The sequence below is a fragment of the Chelonia mydas genome, chromosome 9, assembly GCF_015237465.2.
Source record: "Chelonia mydas isolate rCheMyd1 chromosome 9, rCheMyd1.pri.v2, whole genome shotgun sequence".
Taxonomy (NCBI): domain Eukaryota; kingdom Metazoa; phylum Chordata; order Testudines; family Cheloniidae; genus Chelonia; species Chelonia mydas.
In genome coordinates, this window is record NC_057855.1 from 44,193,941 (window position 1) to 44,211,843 (window position 17,903).

General features: G+C 42.8%; 1 protein-coding gene across 4 annotated transcripts in view; it reads right to left on the reverse strand.

The window, feature by feature from the left end:
• Nucleotides 1–271: 271 nt before the first annotated feature.
• The window catches only part of KLHL24 (kelch like family member 24), a 44,182-nt gene continuing 26,550 nt past the window's right edge, over nt 272–17,903 (reverse strand). For all 4 annotated transcript variants that reach the window (XM_007064548.4, XM_043522077.1, XM_037908494.2 and 1 more), the window contains 3 exons: nt 10,540–10,728; nt 9,830–10,018; nt 272–8,029 (listed from right to left, as the gene is read on the reverse strand). In XM_007064548.4, coding sequence (XP_007064610.1) covers nt 7,829–8,029; nt 9,830–10,018; nt 10,540–10,728 — 579 coding nt within the window. In that variant the 3' untranslated portion in view covers nt 272–7,828. The remainder of the gene's footprint in view (nt 8,030–9,829; nt 10,019–10,539; nt 10,729–17,903) is intronic.

Sequence of the window (17,903 nt, forward strand, 5' to 3'; positions counted from 1 at the left end):
GGAACGGGGCGGGGGTGGGGTGGGGTGCGGGGAGCAGAATAAACACGGGGAAATAGTTTTACTTAGTGTAATGACACATCCTCTCCCAGTCTTTATTCAAGCCTAAGTTAATGGTGTCCAGTTTGCAATTCAAGAGGTGGAGGGAACTCACCATCAAACTAAATTATCTGGGGAAAACTCCGCAAGGGGGATCTGCAGTTTCCTCCCTCCCCCCCAACCAAACCCCACCTGTGGATTCTTCCATGGGTTAAGCACAACGCACAAAGCAATATTCAAAAGACAAATGTTTATTAGATACACAGAACTTAATTTAAAAAAAAGAATTATGCAAGAAATACATTTAAATATAACAAATACATAACATGTTATTGAAATTCTTTGTTACATTACAAAAAGGCATCTTTTTCCACTGCCAACATAATATGAAGATCTCTAAAATTGGGTTTGTGCAAGGTAATATTCAGCTGATTCTGGTACATGTTAAGTGGTCTGTACTTTTGTTCAGATCTGATTTGTGCTGTACCAATTTGTTCCTGAAAACGACATTAGCTCTTGGAGGAACAAAATGTTTTACTGTTCTGTACATAAGGAAACTGGCCAAACTCCCTCTCTCACCCCCCCACCCCAAAAAACCCAAAACAACCCAACCCAAGGGAAAACAAAACAACAATGAACTGCTTCCAAAAAGGAAAACACAAAACATAACCCCAGGTGAGGAAAGTATATCTGTTGTTTAATGGGTGTATTCTCTTTCGCTGCAGAGGTAATGCCTATTAATGTGACTCAAAGTTATTATGTGGGTGTGCACTGAAAGGAGAATAGACCCTTATGTCATATGTTCACCCATATGAAATGCATACCAATACATCTTATTCAAGTCTCTTGGTCTCACTTATTGCCATGCTGCATTATACAGTTGCTTCATATTACATTCTTTGGGGGGGAGGGAACTGTGTTATCCTAAACAAGATATTTCTGACAGAAATTTCAGCCAATGTCCTGAACTAAGATACTAATAAAAAATGCACTGTACACATTAAGGACAGTTGGCTAAAAACAGCAACATTACTCTCCTTTGTCACAGTGGGAGTTCTGGAAACAGAAAATAGAGAATGGAAAAAGCACACTATTACATCCCCCCATCAATTAAATCCCCCATCACTTTTTAAAAAACCAAAGTTTACATATTCTGCATAAACTGATTTAATTGTGCTTTAAATTAATGAATGTATAGATTGCTGTCATTGACAAGGACATTACTATTCTGGGCAGTAAAACTGACCGTCACAAAATATTCAGCAGGAACAATATAAGCTCAGACTGAAAGTAGATGAAATATTAGTGAGTTCAAGGCACACATATTTTGGTAACTTTAAACACATTCTTTTCTTTGGAACCAGTGGTACAAAAGAAGCTGCAATTACATATCTGCCACCATCACTTAAGTACAGCTACTTACATGCTCCACACAGTGACTTTACCTATTTATCATTTTTGTAAAAGATCGTCATAAGCAGTATCATAAAATGATCAGAAAATGTAATCACACACACATAATACAAACACACAAATCATTAAAAATATTGACTGAAGCATTATGATATGATAAAGAGGAGAATTTCCTGTAAATAAAACTCTCAGGCAATGTTATCTATGGATACACACTCCTAAGTTACCTGGACTCTTGTACGTAACATCAGTTATGAAAAACTGCTAACATGTGTTGTTAGTGCCTTAAGAACTTGTGACTGACAAATCTGACCTGGAGGGACAATGGGAGGCTGGCTACTATTTTTGCATTAGTATTGATTGAATCTAGACATTCAGAAAAAGCTAAGATTGCAGTGGATTTTTATAGAGGCTACCTGAAGGCTAGGCTATGTAAAAAAAACCCCAAACTTGTATGTAAGACATGAATATAAATATTTGGCTCCATGCCAGATATCAAACTTCTACATAAAATTATACCTTGCCTAACAGATTCTCTTTCAGTACATAGGACAGAGACTTTTTAAACAGACACACCAGCCAATTTAATTTGTACCTTCTCATGTGCAAAAGAGTCTAAGTTCAAATGAAAACATCTGCCTTGCTTCTGAATGACAAAGTCTAGCAAGTTTTATAATCCTCTTGAATTGGCTATTTGCCATCTTCAACAGTAAAGAAAACATCAAAATTGAGCAAGTAAGAAAACTCAACCCTTCTGTCTTTCCTGAGCTTCATTACTAGAAGGATCACAAGCATATGAACATGTGCATCTTTTTCTCCGAAGCTGAAGACAATGAACTGCTAAACATGATGCCATTTTGTTAAATGAGTCAATATCTGAGATCATGAACTGTAAGAATGTCTAGAAAGTCCTGGTTAGAGCAACCTCAACTACCAAATGAATGCACTGGAATTTATTTGTTACCTCTCCCACCCATCTATTCAGATTCTTTCTATTAATTTTCTTCTGAACTGGAAAGAGGATTAGTTTATAACTCCATCACCTCCCCTTTATGGTAGGGAACAATGAAGGTCCAGTGCACAATCAACTCATTGTGGAGGAGGAGAAGAGTCTTAAATAGTAAGAAATTGATTATTTCTCATCTTGTGTCCTTGCACTTTATCAATTTAAGCAGGATAACCTGACTAATCACACAAGATAAGGCAGTGAACTCAGTCTGTCTTCTAGAATAGCTAACAATCATCAGTGTCTCCTGCTTTCAAGCACAGATGTCCAAAGTTTCCTCTTTGAACTTCTCCTCTGTGAAGATGAACACTTCCTTTTCCTCCATCGTCAGCCTTTCCCTGAAGCTGCAAAGTGTTGAAAATCCTATAAAAATTCTGGGTGAATTAATATAGGAGGAGTCCATATCAACCTCTCCTGAGTTAAAGGCATCTGTGTGCCAAGGACTAAGAATATCAAAGCAATTTTTAATGCTGTTGTATTAGTGGATGAGTCAAAAATCAGTAATATGTTGAACTCCCGCTGTTAGGAGAGAAAACACAGTGCTTAATCCTTGGATCATATAGGATGCATACACTGCAAGATGAACTATCAGATGGTAAAAATGGAAGAAGTCCCACAAGTTCAGCCAACCCTGAAGGCATATGGGGTATGAAAGAACCGACCAGAAAATGAGCAACTGCTAGACTCTAGGAAATGTAACGTGCTGATGACTATAAAACTGATGTCATGCATGGTGTGTTTAAAAGCAAAAGGTTGTAGACCTCTCTAGGATGCACTACTCAAATTATTTAGATGGTACCTTCTTGACAGTGAAGTTGCAATTAAGTACCAATGTTCTTTTCAGTCAATGCCAAGATTCTGAAGATTGGCGTGACAAAGCTCATGAACATCAAAACTCAGAAGGAAAATATTTAATCTAGCTTCTTTTAAAGCTATGAGAATTTAAGGAAATTACTTATCTCTGTTAGCTAACTGGTAGGTAAACTCTTAACAGTGAGTTTTTAAATAGCTGGAACAGCTAGAAAAGATTTTGCCCTGCTTCCCAAGCATAGCTATTTTGAAGTTATATCCTTGAGCAGATCTCATTCCCTGGGAGCTAGCACAAGTTGTGACTTTTCATCATGAAGATCTTTTGATTACACTGAAAGGCACTTCAGTATTTTCTCTCAAGGAATGCAATTCGATTTTTTTTTGCCCATCAGGGCACGTAAGATCCAATCCAATGGGTTTGCATCATGGTGAATCTTTGAATCCATCTGTCCCTAAATGAAATATCTTGGAGAACAAGTGACCCAGGAAAGTGGCTCCATATATAATAGATCCCTCTAGAACATGTTAGATTTTCAATAACAAGTAGTTTTCTTCTACATTTTAAAAATTATTATTTTGACAGAATGGGTGATAACTTCAACTATATATGTACTGAGTCAAAAACATAAAATATTGACTGTTCACTTAAAAGAAATTACTGCAAAAATAACTTCTGCCATTTTAGCTACACTCAACACACTAATTCTTCCATTACTGGTACAGGGTCTAAAAAGCTGCATGCAAAAAAGTTTCTTCTACATCTAAATGTCTGCATTTACTGGTACAGTAAACAGCTACTTTCAAAATTAATATGTAACAGTAACAAGATACATGTAAACAGTTAACATAGAAAAGACAACATTCTAGACTATACACTGAATCTTCATACACATGGAAAGCAATGTGTTTGTATTTACAGAGTCTCCTGAACACAAATCAAAAGTAATCGCCACACAAATAACATTATATATCTACAAAATAAAAAACATTTCAGAACAGCTTACTATAAGGATCAACATTCAGTATCTTAATACAAAAAGGAAGGAAGTTGGGGGAAATGGAAATCTATCTTATTTCTAATCAGGTGCTCCTTCCATAATTACATTTTCACTTACAATGATGCACAAACTATTTACCATGTTACTACAAAACAGCTACTGTGCAACTACCATTGCTGTCAATGGACCTTATTCATGGGTGCTGGAATTATATTTTCAAAGTCAGGCTTGGTGAACCGGGAGCCAAGAAACCCAGAAAAGGATTCATTTATCTGATTCACTTTTCTTACACTACTCCATTTCCTTCAATTTAGGACCACCTGGGTGTATATACTTATGGACTGATTCGCTAGTTACCTCAGTAATATGCTGTGACATTACTGACATAAACTGGGACCGTATAGATCATTGTTGCAACCAAGGTCCTGTAGTGGCACCACATATTGTATAAAGGGGGTCAAATGAGGTGTCTAAGACAAGGTTATGGTTTGCTGGTTATGATTATGTGATTTATATGCATGTATCATTTTTGTATTTAAAGTTATAAGTATTGGCTCTATACTGTCTGTGTTTCAAACTTGTGCTCTGCTTCTGGATGATATCTCAGACAAGTTGGTGTCAGCTCTGCCTAGCCTGTTTGATGGCCCATTAAGGACCATCAGATATACAACTGACCCACTGAGAGAAGGCAGACATGCCATGGGACTCAGCAAGGTATGCAGGGACATGCCTATGGACTGAACTCTGAGGTTTTTCCATGCCATGTGATGGACAGCTTGTCTTTGGAACAAAGAAAGAAAAACCACATGGCAAGAAACTATAAAAAGCTGCTGCAGCTCCTCCATCTTGTCTTCAATCCTGCTTCATACCTCTGGAGGAACTTTGCTACACTGAAGATTTGAACCAAGGACTGAAAGACCCATCCCAGCTGTGGATGTACTCCAGAGACTTGATTTGAACCTGAAGTTTATTCTATCACTGCTGCAAGCCTGAACCAAGAACTTTGCCATTACTGTATGTAATTGATTCCATCTAACCAATTCTAGCTCTCATCTATATATTTTCCTTTTATGAATAAACCTTTAGATTTTAGATTCTAAAGGATTGGCAACAGCGTGATTTGTGGGTAAGATCTGATTTGTATATTGACCTGGGTCTGGGGCTTGGTCCTTTGGGATCGAGAGAACCTTTTTTCTTTTACTGGGGTATTGGTTTTCATAACCATTTGTCCCCATAACGAGTGGCACTGGTGGTGATACTGGGAAATGGGGTGTCTAAAGGAATTGCTTGTGTGACTTGTGGTTAGCCAGTGGGGTAAAACCAAAGTCTTCTCTGTTTGGCTGGTTTGGTTTGCCTTGGTGTGCACAGAAACCCCAGCCTTGGGCTGTAATTGCCCTGCTTTAAGCAATTTGTCCTGAATTGGCACTCTCAGTTGGGTCCTGCCAGAATCAGCATTGTTACATATGCATATAATTTTATTTAATCAATATACCTAATATACACTACCAGCGTTTGGTATTTTGCTAGAAATTGAAGTCTGCATACATTCCTGAGGTTACAAAAGAAATGGCACAATGTGCAGTTAACCGCTCCTTTATAATGTCACCACTAACTCAGTACTGAAAATGATGACTCTCTAAAGGAGTCATATCCACACCAAGAGCCAGAATACCCATTTAATGGAAAAACGTGTGGGAAGGAGATGGAGAAGAAATTCCAAGGAGAACAGATTATGTTCCAGACATGTGGTTTGTTCCTATTTCCTACAGACTGAACAAAGAGTTCAGAACCCATAAATCTCCTGGGTCTGCTAGAGATTAGGGTTGTCCTTGAAGAGGCCCTTTGTGTTCATCTGCTCCAGTATTGTCTGTTTTCCCGGCTGGCAGCTATCCTCAGAATTCCTCATAAAGGGAGTTCAAGGTAAGGAGAGGCTTTATGGGGATAGAGGATATGGTGTCACTCCCTGCCTTCTGGTAGGAAATTGGTGCATGGAGCAAGCGCCCCTTCCACATGCAAACTCCGAAGCGCTATGTACAGATTCATGAATTTGTGCCCCAACTATACAAGCATATAGTTCTGTTACAGAGATCTAAGTAGGAATTGGAGGAATATCTTCAGCAAGATTTTCAGCTTCATTGAAAAGCAATGGGCCAAAATTTGGGAGGATATTTTGAAAGTCTCTAAGCCTTCAAAATTAAAACAAGTAAAAATATGCTACTTTACACAGTCACTTGGCTAAATGGACAGGTCCCTGGGTAGTGTTCTGGTGATGTGGGGGAACTGTCAGGTCCACGCATGCCCCCTATAGGGTTTACAGGAGCTCAATAGCGCTGGAAAAGGTGATTGTCTGAAAAATCTGTAGAAACAGAGTTGGCAGATATCTTGGAACTTTGCATAAATGAGGTACCACAAAGATCAATTTATAAAACAGCAGAGTTAGAAAGACCCAGGGACTACAGGCCTATTAACACAGAGTTTACACTGTAGAATTCATGAAGTTAGAATATCCCCTTGACTAGGGGTCTATTCATGCAGTAGAATGATGAAAGGTACCTTGCAGTTAGTGAAGAACGATACCAGGAATTAGCCGACTTCAGCTCTACAATTTAAGGAGGTCAGAACTGGATATAAAACTGCTTCACAAAAGTGTGCCTATGCTGCAAGGGTCATTATTTTTTCCATATGCATGTAGTCCAGTATTTGTAGGACTTCTAATAAATTATTAGCAACACTAAGGTCTGTTACTATGAAAACGATAGTTACTGAAACTTTTTGTAGTAGCTCAGTGAACAACCATGATGCCACTGTATTCCCTATCCATTTACAGAGGAAAATTATTTCTCAAAGGTTTTAATATTTATTTCCTATGAAGCATTACATTAAAAAAATTCTATAGTAGTGGGTGATCATGAAATAAAGTCTATTTGGTAAGCCAAGCAATTTTCTGATAAAAGAACATCAAGGTGGGTGAGATAATATCTTCTATTGGGCCAACTTCTCCTGGTGAGAGAGACAAGCTTTTGAACTTACACACCAACAGAAGTTGGCCCAATAAAAGATATTACCTTCACCCACCCTGTCTCTCTAATATCCTGGGACCAACATGGCTACAACAACACTGCATCATGCCTGTTAATCAGAATGATATGCACTCTTTTAAACTAACACATTTTTTGTAGGTCGACTTGGTTAAATATTTTCAGTTAATAGACTCTGAAATAACTGAAAAAATAATACAGACATCAATCCTTAAGATACAGGCACAGCTACTTGTGAAGGCACATTCCCTACACAACATACAAGATTTTAATTACTGATCACAAAGAAGGGGAAAACAATGTAAATATTAGTTCACGGCTATCATGCGAGAAATGGCTGAACAGTTTATGGATATGTTGGTAGATTTTCTTTTACCTTTTAATTAATTGAAAACATTTTGTTTTAAAAGGCACATGGATATTTAGTTTCATATGGCACTGAGGGAAAAGCCAGTTTCCCATTTTAGGAATCTTTGAAATCCTGTCCTGTACCAAGGCACTGCATTCTTTCATAAGATTTCCTTTCTTTACAGTTTAAAGCCTTTTTCATTGTATCTATGAATAGTCACACAGCCATGATACGATACTGGCCTGGGCATGGCTGCTACTCCCGTGATGATGCCTGTTGCAGGATCATAACAAAGAATGGTGTCTGTGGCTTCTCCATTTTCTCGTCTTCCACCAAGGATATAGATTTTGCCATTACACACAGACATGCCGCAGTTTTCCTGTTTATCAAATACACAAACAAATGCATGACTATTTACAAAACCCAAACCCTATTCAAGGTTGGAGAGATGGTACAGCATTTTGGCTACCAAAAGGAGATAGCTTGGTGCTATATTATTTCCTTCTGTTACTGCCCATTGGAGAAAGCAGGACCTTTGCTCTTCTGGGTCAACTCGGGGGAAGTAGCAGCATGATAATCCTGAAGACTTGGGCTATTCAGGCATCAGGCCTATGAAGGGTTGAAGCAGCTAAGTGTGGCTGATTCAGACTCTGTACATGAGATATCCAGCATTTGGGGATAGTACAATTAAGCAGCTAAGATAAGAAAACAGTGGAGAGAATGGAGGGATTGAAAGAAGAGAGAAAAGTGGAAAGACTAAATGTAGCAAATGTGGAATGGGAACAGGGAGAGAGGTTAAAGGAACAGAAGTAGGTAACAATTAGTGGTTAGAAAAAGGGAAAGGAAGACAGACCCAGGGATAGAGTAAATAAGAGACAAAGAAAGGAGATGCTGGGCTCTAGAGGAAAAAAGGGAGGCTAGGAGTTATTTTTTCCTAAAGGAGAGACAGAAAGAGGGAGTCAAAGCAAAAACACTATGCAGAAAATGGTAAAAGGAAGAGATGGAAAGTGGGGGGAACGGGCAGAAGCAGATCTCTTTGAGGGCATTTTCCCCTCCATTTTTCATTAGCAGATTCTCAAAAAATATGATGAAATTTATTGCTAAAGCATGACATACAAATAGTATCCCAAGGGGAAGGACATACACTGAAATTCTGTTCAGAAGGCTCATTCACACATTGCTGTGACCCTGCTCTCTGCTGCTTTTAGATCTACACAGACCAGTTTTATGCTCTGTTTAAAACATTTTCCTACAACATTTTGTAGTTCTGATCAATTTCAAGGAAACAATATTTTGACTAAGCAAAAGGATCCAATTTAATTTAGTATAAATCCATGTTTGGATGTGTTAAATTGGGGTAGTGGTTTCCAATCAGTAGACTGCCCATTCTAACATACTGGCACTCACCTGAAGTGTTACTTTTAGATGTTTCACGGTTTGTTTGAGTGTATAGCCTATAATGAGTAAGGATACAATTTTGTCATGGAGGTCATGAATTCTGTGACTTTAACAGACCTCCATGACTTCTTTGGCTTCAGCCCCCACCAGAGCAGCAGGGCTGAAGCAGCCATCTGGCCCTGCTGCACGAACAGCGCCAGGGCTGGAGCAGCAGCATCCAGGGTGGACTTCAGGGCTGGAGCAACCATAGGGGCTGGGCTGGAGTAGCAGCTGGGGGCTGGAGCAGTAGCTGGGGGCTGGGTGTGGAGCAGAGGCCAGGACTGGGTCCTGGGCTGGAGCAGTCGACTGGGCTGGAGTAGCAGCTGGGGCTGGAGCACCGCCCAGACTAGAGCAGTGGCCAGGGCTGGTTCAGCCCCTTGGGGCTGGAGCAGTGGCTGGGGCTGGAGCAATGGCAACGGTTGGGGCAGCCACCCGGGGGCTGGTTTCAGCCGCCAGGGGCTGGAGCAGTGGCCAGGGCTGGAGCTGTAGCCGGGGTTGGAAAGTCAGGGACAGGTTGTGGGCTTCCATAACTTTTTGTTTATTGCCCACGACCTGTCCGTGACTTTTACTAAAAATACCCATGACAAAATCTTAACCTTAATAAATGAAAAGCTAAAACTAGCGAATCTGAGAGATATAATTTAACAGAGTTTCATATCAAACTCATTTCATATTAAATTATTAATACAAGGAAGATAAAATACATTTTTAGACGTTTCCAAGTATTTTTACTGTTTATTACCTGTCTGCTGAATGTATTCTGTACATGCATCCAATAATCCTCAACTGGATCATAGCAGTAAATTGCCTTGGTGAGCCCTCCCGCAACATAGATTAGATTGTTTAGAGATACAGCTGTTATGCATCTCTTTGCAATGGGGATAGTTGCACGGAGCAACCAAGAATTAGTATCAGGATCATATGATTGAACCTGAAAACAAGTAAACACATTTTAGGTTTAACACTGCAATTGAACAAAAATCAAACTTATTATTTGAGGTACACACAGAAGTTTTGATTCAAAGAGATTAAAGGTAACTATCTATTTGGAGTGCTTCACAAAAAACCCAAAGTAACTCAAGATATTGCTATGTCAAAAACATACACCTTGTTCCTACTGTACATCTATAACATTAAAAACAAAAAATATTAAACAGCAGTAGCTTACATAATAAATTATATAGTATATTACATTATTTACTTAAATATGCAGTTTCATTAAGAACTTGAATAGCTCTTAATACACAAAGCGAAAGATGATGTGACTATGACAAAGACTGTATTAATGGCATAACTGTGCTTTATTTATTTAGCTTTTTCTACTGTGAGATATATACTTTGCATTCAGACAATAGACTGGGCCGGGAGATTTGTAATTCAGTTGAAAAATCTCTCTGTATAATTTACATTTTTAGCAGTATTATTAAGATACATAGAAAGGAAATAACTAACTTTGTCAGAGCACGTGTTGTCATCAGGACCTCCACCAATCACAAACAATTTGCCTACACAGCTGGTTACTGCTGGAGAACTCACTGCTTCTTTAAGTGGAGCTACCTCTGTCCATCGATTGGAAAATGAATCGTAACATTCTACACTGCTGAGTCGACTTTGCCCATCATACCCTCCAACTACATACACCTATGCAAAACAAAGAGAAAATAACATCTTCTTTATCTTTATCTCCAGTTTTAATTAAGCAAGTATAGGATTAAACTCATTCAAAGCTTCAGTGCCTCAGTTCTGTTTTGCTGTATTTTTGAATGCATAGGTTTTTCCCCCAGAAAACTTCTATGCAGAAGAACAGGAATATTGCCTTTTAAGATACTGAGCTAAAGAATCAAGAGAGCAGCCATACATTGGTATGTAGGGATACTGGAGCCAATGGACACCTGAACATATGTTACAAATATGGACATTAGATTCTGACTTGAACATGCTCTATAAGAAATCTCTATGATTATCTTCACTGATATTACAAATTATATTCAGAAATAAAAAAAACTCCATGTTAACTTAACCCTTTTCTCCTCAATTTTTTACTTCTCACTTTCCTACTGTCTAAAATGACATTCTTTCCTCTGATTTACTTTTTGATCACATATTTTCTTACCTGGCTGCCTATCACATAAGTTTAAGAAAAAGAGACTCATAAGAAAGTAAGAATGGCCATACTGGGTCAGATCAAAGGTCCATCCAGCCCAGTATCCTGTCTGCCGACAGTGGCCAATGCCAGGTGCCCCAGAGGGAGTGAACCCTAACAGATAATGATCAAGTGATCTCTCTCCTGCCATCCATCTCCACCCTCTGACAAACAGAGGCTATGGACTCCATTCCTTACCCATCCTGGCTAATAGCCATTAATGGACTTAACCTCCATGAATTTATCTAGTTCTCTTTTAAACCCTGTTATAGTCCTAGCCTTCACAACCTCCTCAGGCAAGTTCCTTGCGCTGTGTGAAGAAGAACTTCCTTTTATTTTAAACCTGCTGCCCATTAATTTCATTTGGTGGCCCCTAGTTCTTATATTATGGGAATAAGTAAATAACTTTTCCTTATTCACTTTCTCCACACCACTCATGTTTTTATATTCCACTGTCATATCGCCCCTTAGTCTCCTCTTTTCCAAGATGAAAAGTCCTAGCCTCTTTAATCTCTCCTCATATGGGCCCCGCTCCAAACCCCTTTTCATTTTAGTTGCCCTTCCCTGAACCTTTTCTAATGCCAGTATATCTTTTTTGAGATGAGGAGACCACATCTGTATGCAGTATTCAACATGTGGGCGTACCATGGATTTATATAAGGACAATAAGATATTCTCCGTCTTATTCTCTATTCCTTTTTAAATGATTCCTAACATCCTGTTTGCTTTTTTGACTGCCACTGCACAGTGCGTGGATGTCTTCAGAGAACTATCCATGATGACTCCAAGATCTCGTTCCTGATTAGTTGTAGCTAAATTAGTCCCCATCATATTGTATGTATAGTTGGGGTTATTTTTTCCAATGTGCATTACTTTACATTTATCCACATTAAATTTCATTTGCCATTTTGTTGCCCAATTACTTAGTTTTGTGAGATCTTTTTGAAGTTCTTCACAGTCTGCTTTGGTCTTAACTATCTTGATTCACAAATATATTAACATTAGCATATTGACAGATATACTGTCTCTGCTCAATTTGTTCACCTCAGGTCAATCCCAGCTTGAAGCAGGTGCTGTTATCTTTAAGAAGTTACATACTACAGTTAACTGACGAGCGTATATATCGCCACTCACACTCATGAATGAAACCTGTTCATAAATAAAATAGGCCTTTGGAAATGCAGCAAGAATAAGAGTTTCTTTATTGATTTATATTTTGATTTAAATGTTCAATATACATGCAGAATATTAAATAAAAAGGCCGCGATATTCTGCTAAAGTCATGATCAATTTGAGTTAGTGGCTACATAAGTGAAGGATTTGCAGATAAAAATGTCTGAGGCCCAGTTTTATTTTATGTATCAAATCATTGTTGGACACATGCTTAACCTCTGTGTTTATGAAGAGGTATAATTTGCTGCTCATTTGTACCCATAACATTTAATCTCCTTTTAGTTCTTCCACAATGTACCACAACAGTGCTCCATTGCAAAACAAACAAACAAAAAACAGTTATTCACCTTCTCCTAACTGTTGTTCTTTGAGATGTGTTGTTCATGTCCATTCCAATCAGATGTGTGCACGCTGCGTGCGCAGTTGTCGGAAAGTTTTCCCTTAGCAGCTCCTGTGGGGTCAGCTGCAGAACCTCCTGGAGTGACGCCTTCATGGCGCTCAACATATGATCCAGCTGACCTGGCCCCTCCTGGGTTCCTTCTTGCCAGCTACTCTGACAGAGGGATGGGAGGGTGGGTATTGGAATGGACATGAACAACACATCTTGAAGAACAGTTATGAGAAGCACTTCTTCGAGTGCTTGTTCATGTCAATTCCAGTCAGGTGACTCCCAAGCTCCACCCCGGAGATGGGGTCGGAGTTAAGGAAATGCTGATTGGAGCACAGCTCTGCCAAATGCTGCATCATCTCTAGTGTGCTGGGTAACAGTATAATGAGCGGTGAATGTATGCACTGAGGACCATGATGCTTCCCTGCAAATTTCTTGTTATCGGGACCTGGGCCAGGAATGCTGTTGACGAGGCCTGTGCCCTCCTGCAATTTGCTGTAAGTGCAAGGGCTGGGACCTTGGCCAGCTTGTAGCATGTGTGGATGCAGGACATGATCCAGGAAGACACTCTTTGAGATGAGATAGGGAGCCCTTTCATCCAGTCTGCTACCATTACGAACAGCTAGTTCAACTTCCTGAATGGCTTAGTGCGCTCGATGTAGAATGCTAGCGCTTGCCAAACACCCAATGAGTGTAGCCTCCGCTCTCGACTACTGGCATGAGGCTTAGGATAGAAGACAGGTAGAAAAATGTCTTGGCTAGTATGAAAGAGTGACACTACCTTGGGAAGAAAGGTTGGGTGAGGCCTGAGTTGCACCTTATCCTTGTGGAAGATTGCGTAGGGTGGATTGGAGGTAAGGGCCTTTAGCTCTGACATCCTTCTAGCTGATGTGATGGTCACCAGGAAGGCTACCTTCCACGATAGATAGAGAAGGGAGCAAGTCGCTACTGGCTCAAAAGGGGGCCCCATTAATTTGGAGAGGACAAGATTGAGGTCCCATACTGGTACAGGCTGTCTGGTCTGAGGATGTAGGTGTTCCAGACCCTTGAGGAAACGATCTACCATGGGGTTAGCAAATACCAATCGACTGGACGCTCCCGGGTTGAAGGCTGAGACAGCAGCGAGATGTACTTTGATGGATGACGCTGCCAGTAATTCTTGTTTCAGGTACTGAAGATACTCTAGAATGAGTGGTATAGATGCCTGTAGTGGAGGTGTATGCTGCTGGGCACACCAGCAAATGAACCTTTTCCACTTAGCTAGATATGTGGCTCTAGTAGATGGTTTTCCTACTGCCAAGTAGGACCTACCTTACTGGTTCTGAGCACAGAAGCTCCATGGGCTTTAACCATGAAGCTTCCAGGCTGTGAGATGGAGGGACTGGAGGTCCAGGTGGTGAAGGCAACCGTGGTCCTGAATGATCAGATCGGGATTCAGAGATAACTCAATGGGATAGATACAGTTCCAGTTCCAGGAGGGTGGTGTACCATTGTTGTCAGGGCCACCAGAATTACCACTGCTCTACCCCTGCAGACCTTGAGAAGTATCTTGTGCATGAGAGGAATCGGGGGAAAGGCATACAACAGGCGGCCTCCCCAGGGAAGCAGAAACGCGTCAGTGATTGAACCAGGACTGTGACGCTGGAAGCAGCAGAACATTGGATACTTCCTGTTGTTCCTGGTGGCAAACAGGTCGATCTGGGGAAACCCTCACCCTTGGAAGATGGAGTGTATGACATCTGGATGGATGGACCACTCATGATTTCGGAACGATCTGCTGAGGTGATCTGCTAGTTTGTTCTGCACTCCTGGGAGATAGGACGCCTCCAGGTGAATGGAGTGGGCTATGCAGAACTCCCATAGCTGGAGGGCTTCTCGACATGGGGGGAAGAATAGGATCCACCCTGCTTGTTGAGGTAAAACATGGCAGTGGTGTTGTCTGCCATGCACTGACCTCATAGCTGGGCCTGCAAGGTTTGGCATGCTAACCATACTGTCCTGAGCTTCTTGATGTTAATATAAAGGGGAAGCTGCTCCCATGACGATACGCCCTGTGTTTGTAGGTCTCCCAAATGCGAGCCCCATCCCAGAGCCAATGCGTCCATTACAAGGGACAAGGAGGGCTGGGGGCTGTTGAATGGAACTCCCTTGCAGACTGCCCGGGGGTCAAACCACCATTGGAGGGACTTGAGTACTTGCCCTGGCACCATGAACACTACATCCAGACTGTTGCGTCCCAGGCAGTAGGCCGAAGCGAGCCACGCCTGGAGTGGCCTGAGCCTTAATCTGGCATGGTGGATCGTGTAAGTGCAGGCTGTCATGTGGCAGAGGAGACTCAGGCATCCCCTTGCTGTGGTGGTCGGGAATTGCCTGAGGCCTTGTATAATGTCTGTCATGACCTGGAATCGGGTGTCTAGCAAAAATGCTCTTGCCCATCCTGAGTCCAGCAGCGCCCCGATGAACTCTACTCCTTGGGTCGGTGACAAGGTTGACTTGTTCACGTTGAGGAGAAGACCCAGTCTGTTGAAAGTAGATCTGACTAATTGGACTTGAGACTTCACCTTCTCACTGATGTGGCCCCTGAGCAGCCAGTCATCGAGGTTTGGGTATACCTGCACCTGCCTCCTTCGAAGGAAGGCTGCTACGACGGACATGCACTTAGTGAACATTCAGGGGCTGCTAACAGGCCAAAGGGGACAACTGTGAACTGATAATGTTTTTGGTTGACCACAAACCAGAGAAATCGTCTGTGTGCCGGTCGAATGGCTATGTGAAAATAGGCAACTTTCATGACTAGGGCAGTGTACCAGTCCCCCGGATCTAGAGAAGGGATAATTGTACTTAGGGAGACTAGGCGGAACTTCAACTTTATCATTAATTTGTTGAGTCCTAGCAGGTCTAGGATGGGTCTGAGACATCCCTTGGCTTTGGGGATTAGGAAATAATGGGAATAGAATCTCTTGCCCCTTAGCTCCTGAGGAACCTTCTCCACTGCCCCTGTTGCAAGGAGCACTTGCACCTCCTGGATAAGGAGGTGCTCGTGTAAAAGGTTCCTGAAGAGGGCTGGGGAAGGGGGTTGGGAGGGAGGAGCAGAATTGGAGAGAATATCCCACTTCTACCGTGTGAAGAACCCAGCAGTCCGATGTTATTTGGGACCACACAAGGTAAAAGTAGGATAGACGATTCATAAAACAGGGGGAAGGATCCAATGTCATGGTGAGTAAGCCATCCTCAGGCATCCCTTCAAAAGGCCTTTTTAGAGCCAGATAAAGGTATGGTTGGGCTTTGGCCCTGCCCTGAAGTGGGACTGGAAGGTTTGTGCCTGTTGTTCCTGCCCCTATGCCTATGAAAATCCTGCCTCGGCCGAGGAGGATATGGGCTATGTTGTAGTAGTTGGGGCTTGAAATGCTGTCGTTGGGTTGCCGGGGTGTGCATACCCAACGACTTCATAGTCGCCCGGGAGCCTTTGAGACGGTGCAGCTTGGATTCTGCTCTGAAAATAACCCTGTGCCTTCGACTGGTAGGTCCTGCAGGGTTTGCTGCAGCTCCGGGGCAACTCGGTTGCCTGTAGCCATGAGTTCCTCCTCATGGCTACTCCTGAGGAAAGGGTGCGGGCAGCTGAGTCCAATGAAGCCTGGAGGGAGGTTTGCACCACTGCCTTCCCTTCATCAATGATAGCAGAGAACTCAGCTCTGGAGTCTGGTGGAATCAGCTCCTTAAGCTTCAACATGGAGGACCAAGTTGTACCTGCTGAGGATAGCTTGCTGGTTAGCTATCCTCAGCTGCAGGACCCCAGTTGCGTAGATTTTCCTGCCGAAAAGGTCCATCCTTTTCGGCTCCTTAGATTTAGGGGCCGGCTCTTGCTGCCCAGTCTCTCTTTCTCATTGACCGCCGATACTACAAGGGAGTATGGTTGTGGGTGAGAGAACGGGTATTCGTATCCCTTGGAGGGAACGAAGTACTTGTGCTCTACCCCCCCCAGTTGTGGGTGGGATTGAGGAAGGAGTTTGCCACAGAGTCTTAATATTGCTCTGGATAGATTTTATTAGTGGCAGATCTACCCTGGATGGTCCCTCTGGTGCAAGGATGTCGACCATGGGGACTTCGGGTTCGACCACCTCCTCCACCTGTAACCCCATGTTACGGGCAATCCTTCATCGAAGGTCCTGGTGGGCCCTGTGGTCAATTGGAGGAGGGCCCGAGGTTGAAGATCCCGCCACCGCTTCATCTGGGGATGAAGATGAGGAGACCAGAGGTGATATGAGATCCTCCTGACTCTCCGGCTCCCTGACCTCCTTCTCTTCAGCATCTGGGGCCTCTGTGGCGACTGTAGCCTGGCCTTGCAATGGGTTGTGCCTCAGAGTTGCCTTGGTGGCGACCTGGGCCGGCTGTGGGGCTTGCGCCAAGGTCGCCTCGGAACCACGGGGCATAGGTCAATCTTTGCCTGTCTGGGGTGGTCTGGGCTCCGAGGCCACCAAACGGGAGCCCCTGGAAAAGGAGCCCTGTGCCCGATGGTAAGCCCAGGGGGTCCAAAAAGGCCATTGCGCTGGAGGCTGCCACTGGGGTTGCCATGCCATTGGTGCCTCCCTCCATCGCTTGTCAGAGCTATGCCTACTGCGATGGGAATAGTACGTGTCACCATCTGAGTCCAAAGACATGGATCTCGACTGAGATGACCATGGTGGTGCTGCATGGTACTGCGCTGGGGACCTGTGCCAATGACGCAAGGGACAGGTGTCGAGATTCCCAGGCTGGGAACCGAAACCAGGAATCCAGTGTCGGGGGGTCCAGTGCTGAGGGACCAGTGCCGAGAGTCCAGTGCCAATTCTCTCTTGGAGCCGGGGATTGCTGCTGCTCCCTTGTTGGTGCCGAGGAGCGTTGTGCCGCTGGTGCTGGAGAACCCCTCACGGAGTCTGGTGCCGGAGAGCGGTGCCTTGAGGATGGCGATCTGGAGCCGTGCCGAGGCGAACAGTGCCGGGCAGGAGAGGGTGACCGCTGCATCATGGCTGGCTTGCCTCTAGATGGCGACTGTCGTGGTGATGCCGGGGGCTCATCTCTGAGCACCAGGGGCTGAGGAGCCGTCATCACTAGTAAGTCTCTGGAGGCTTCAAA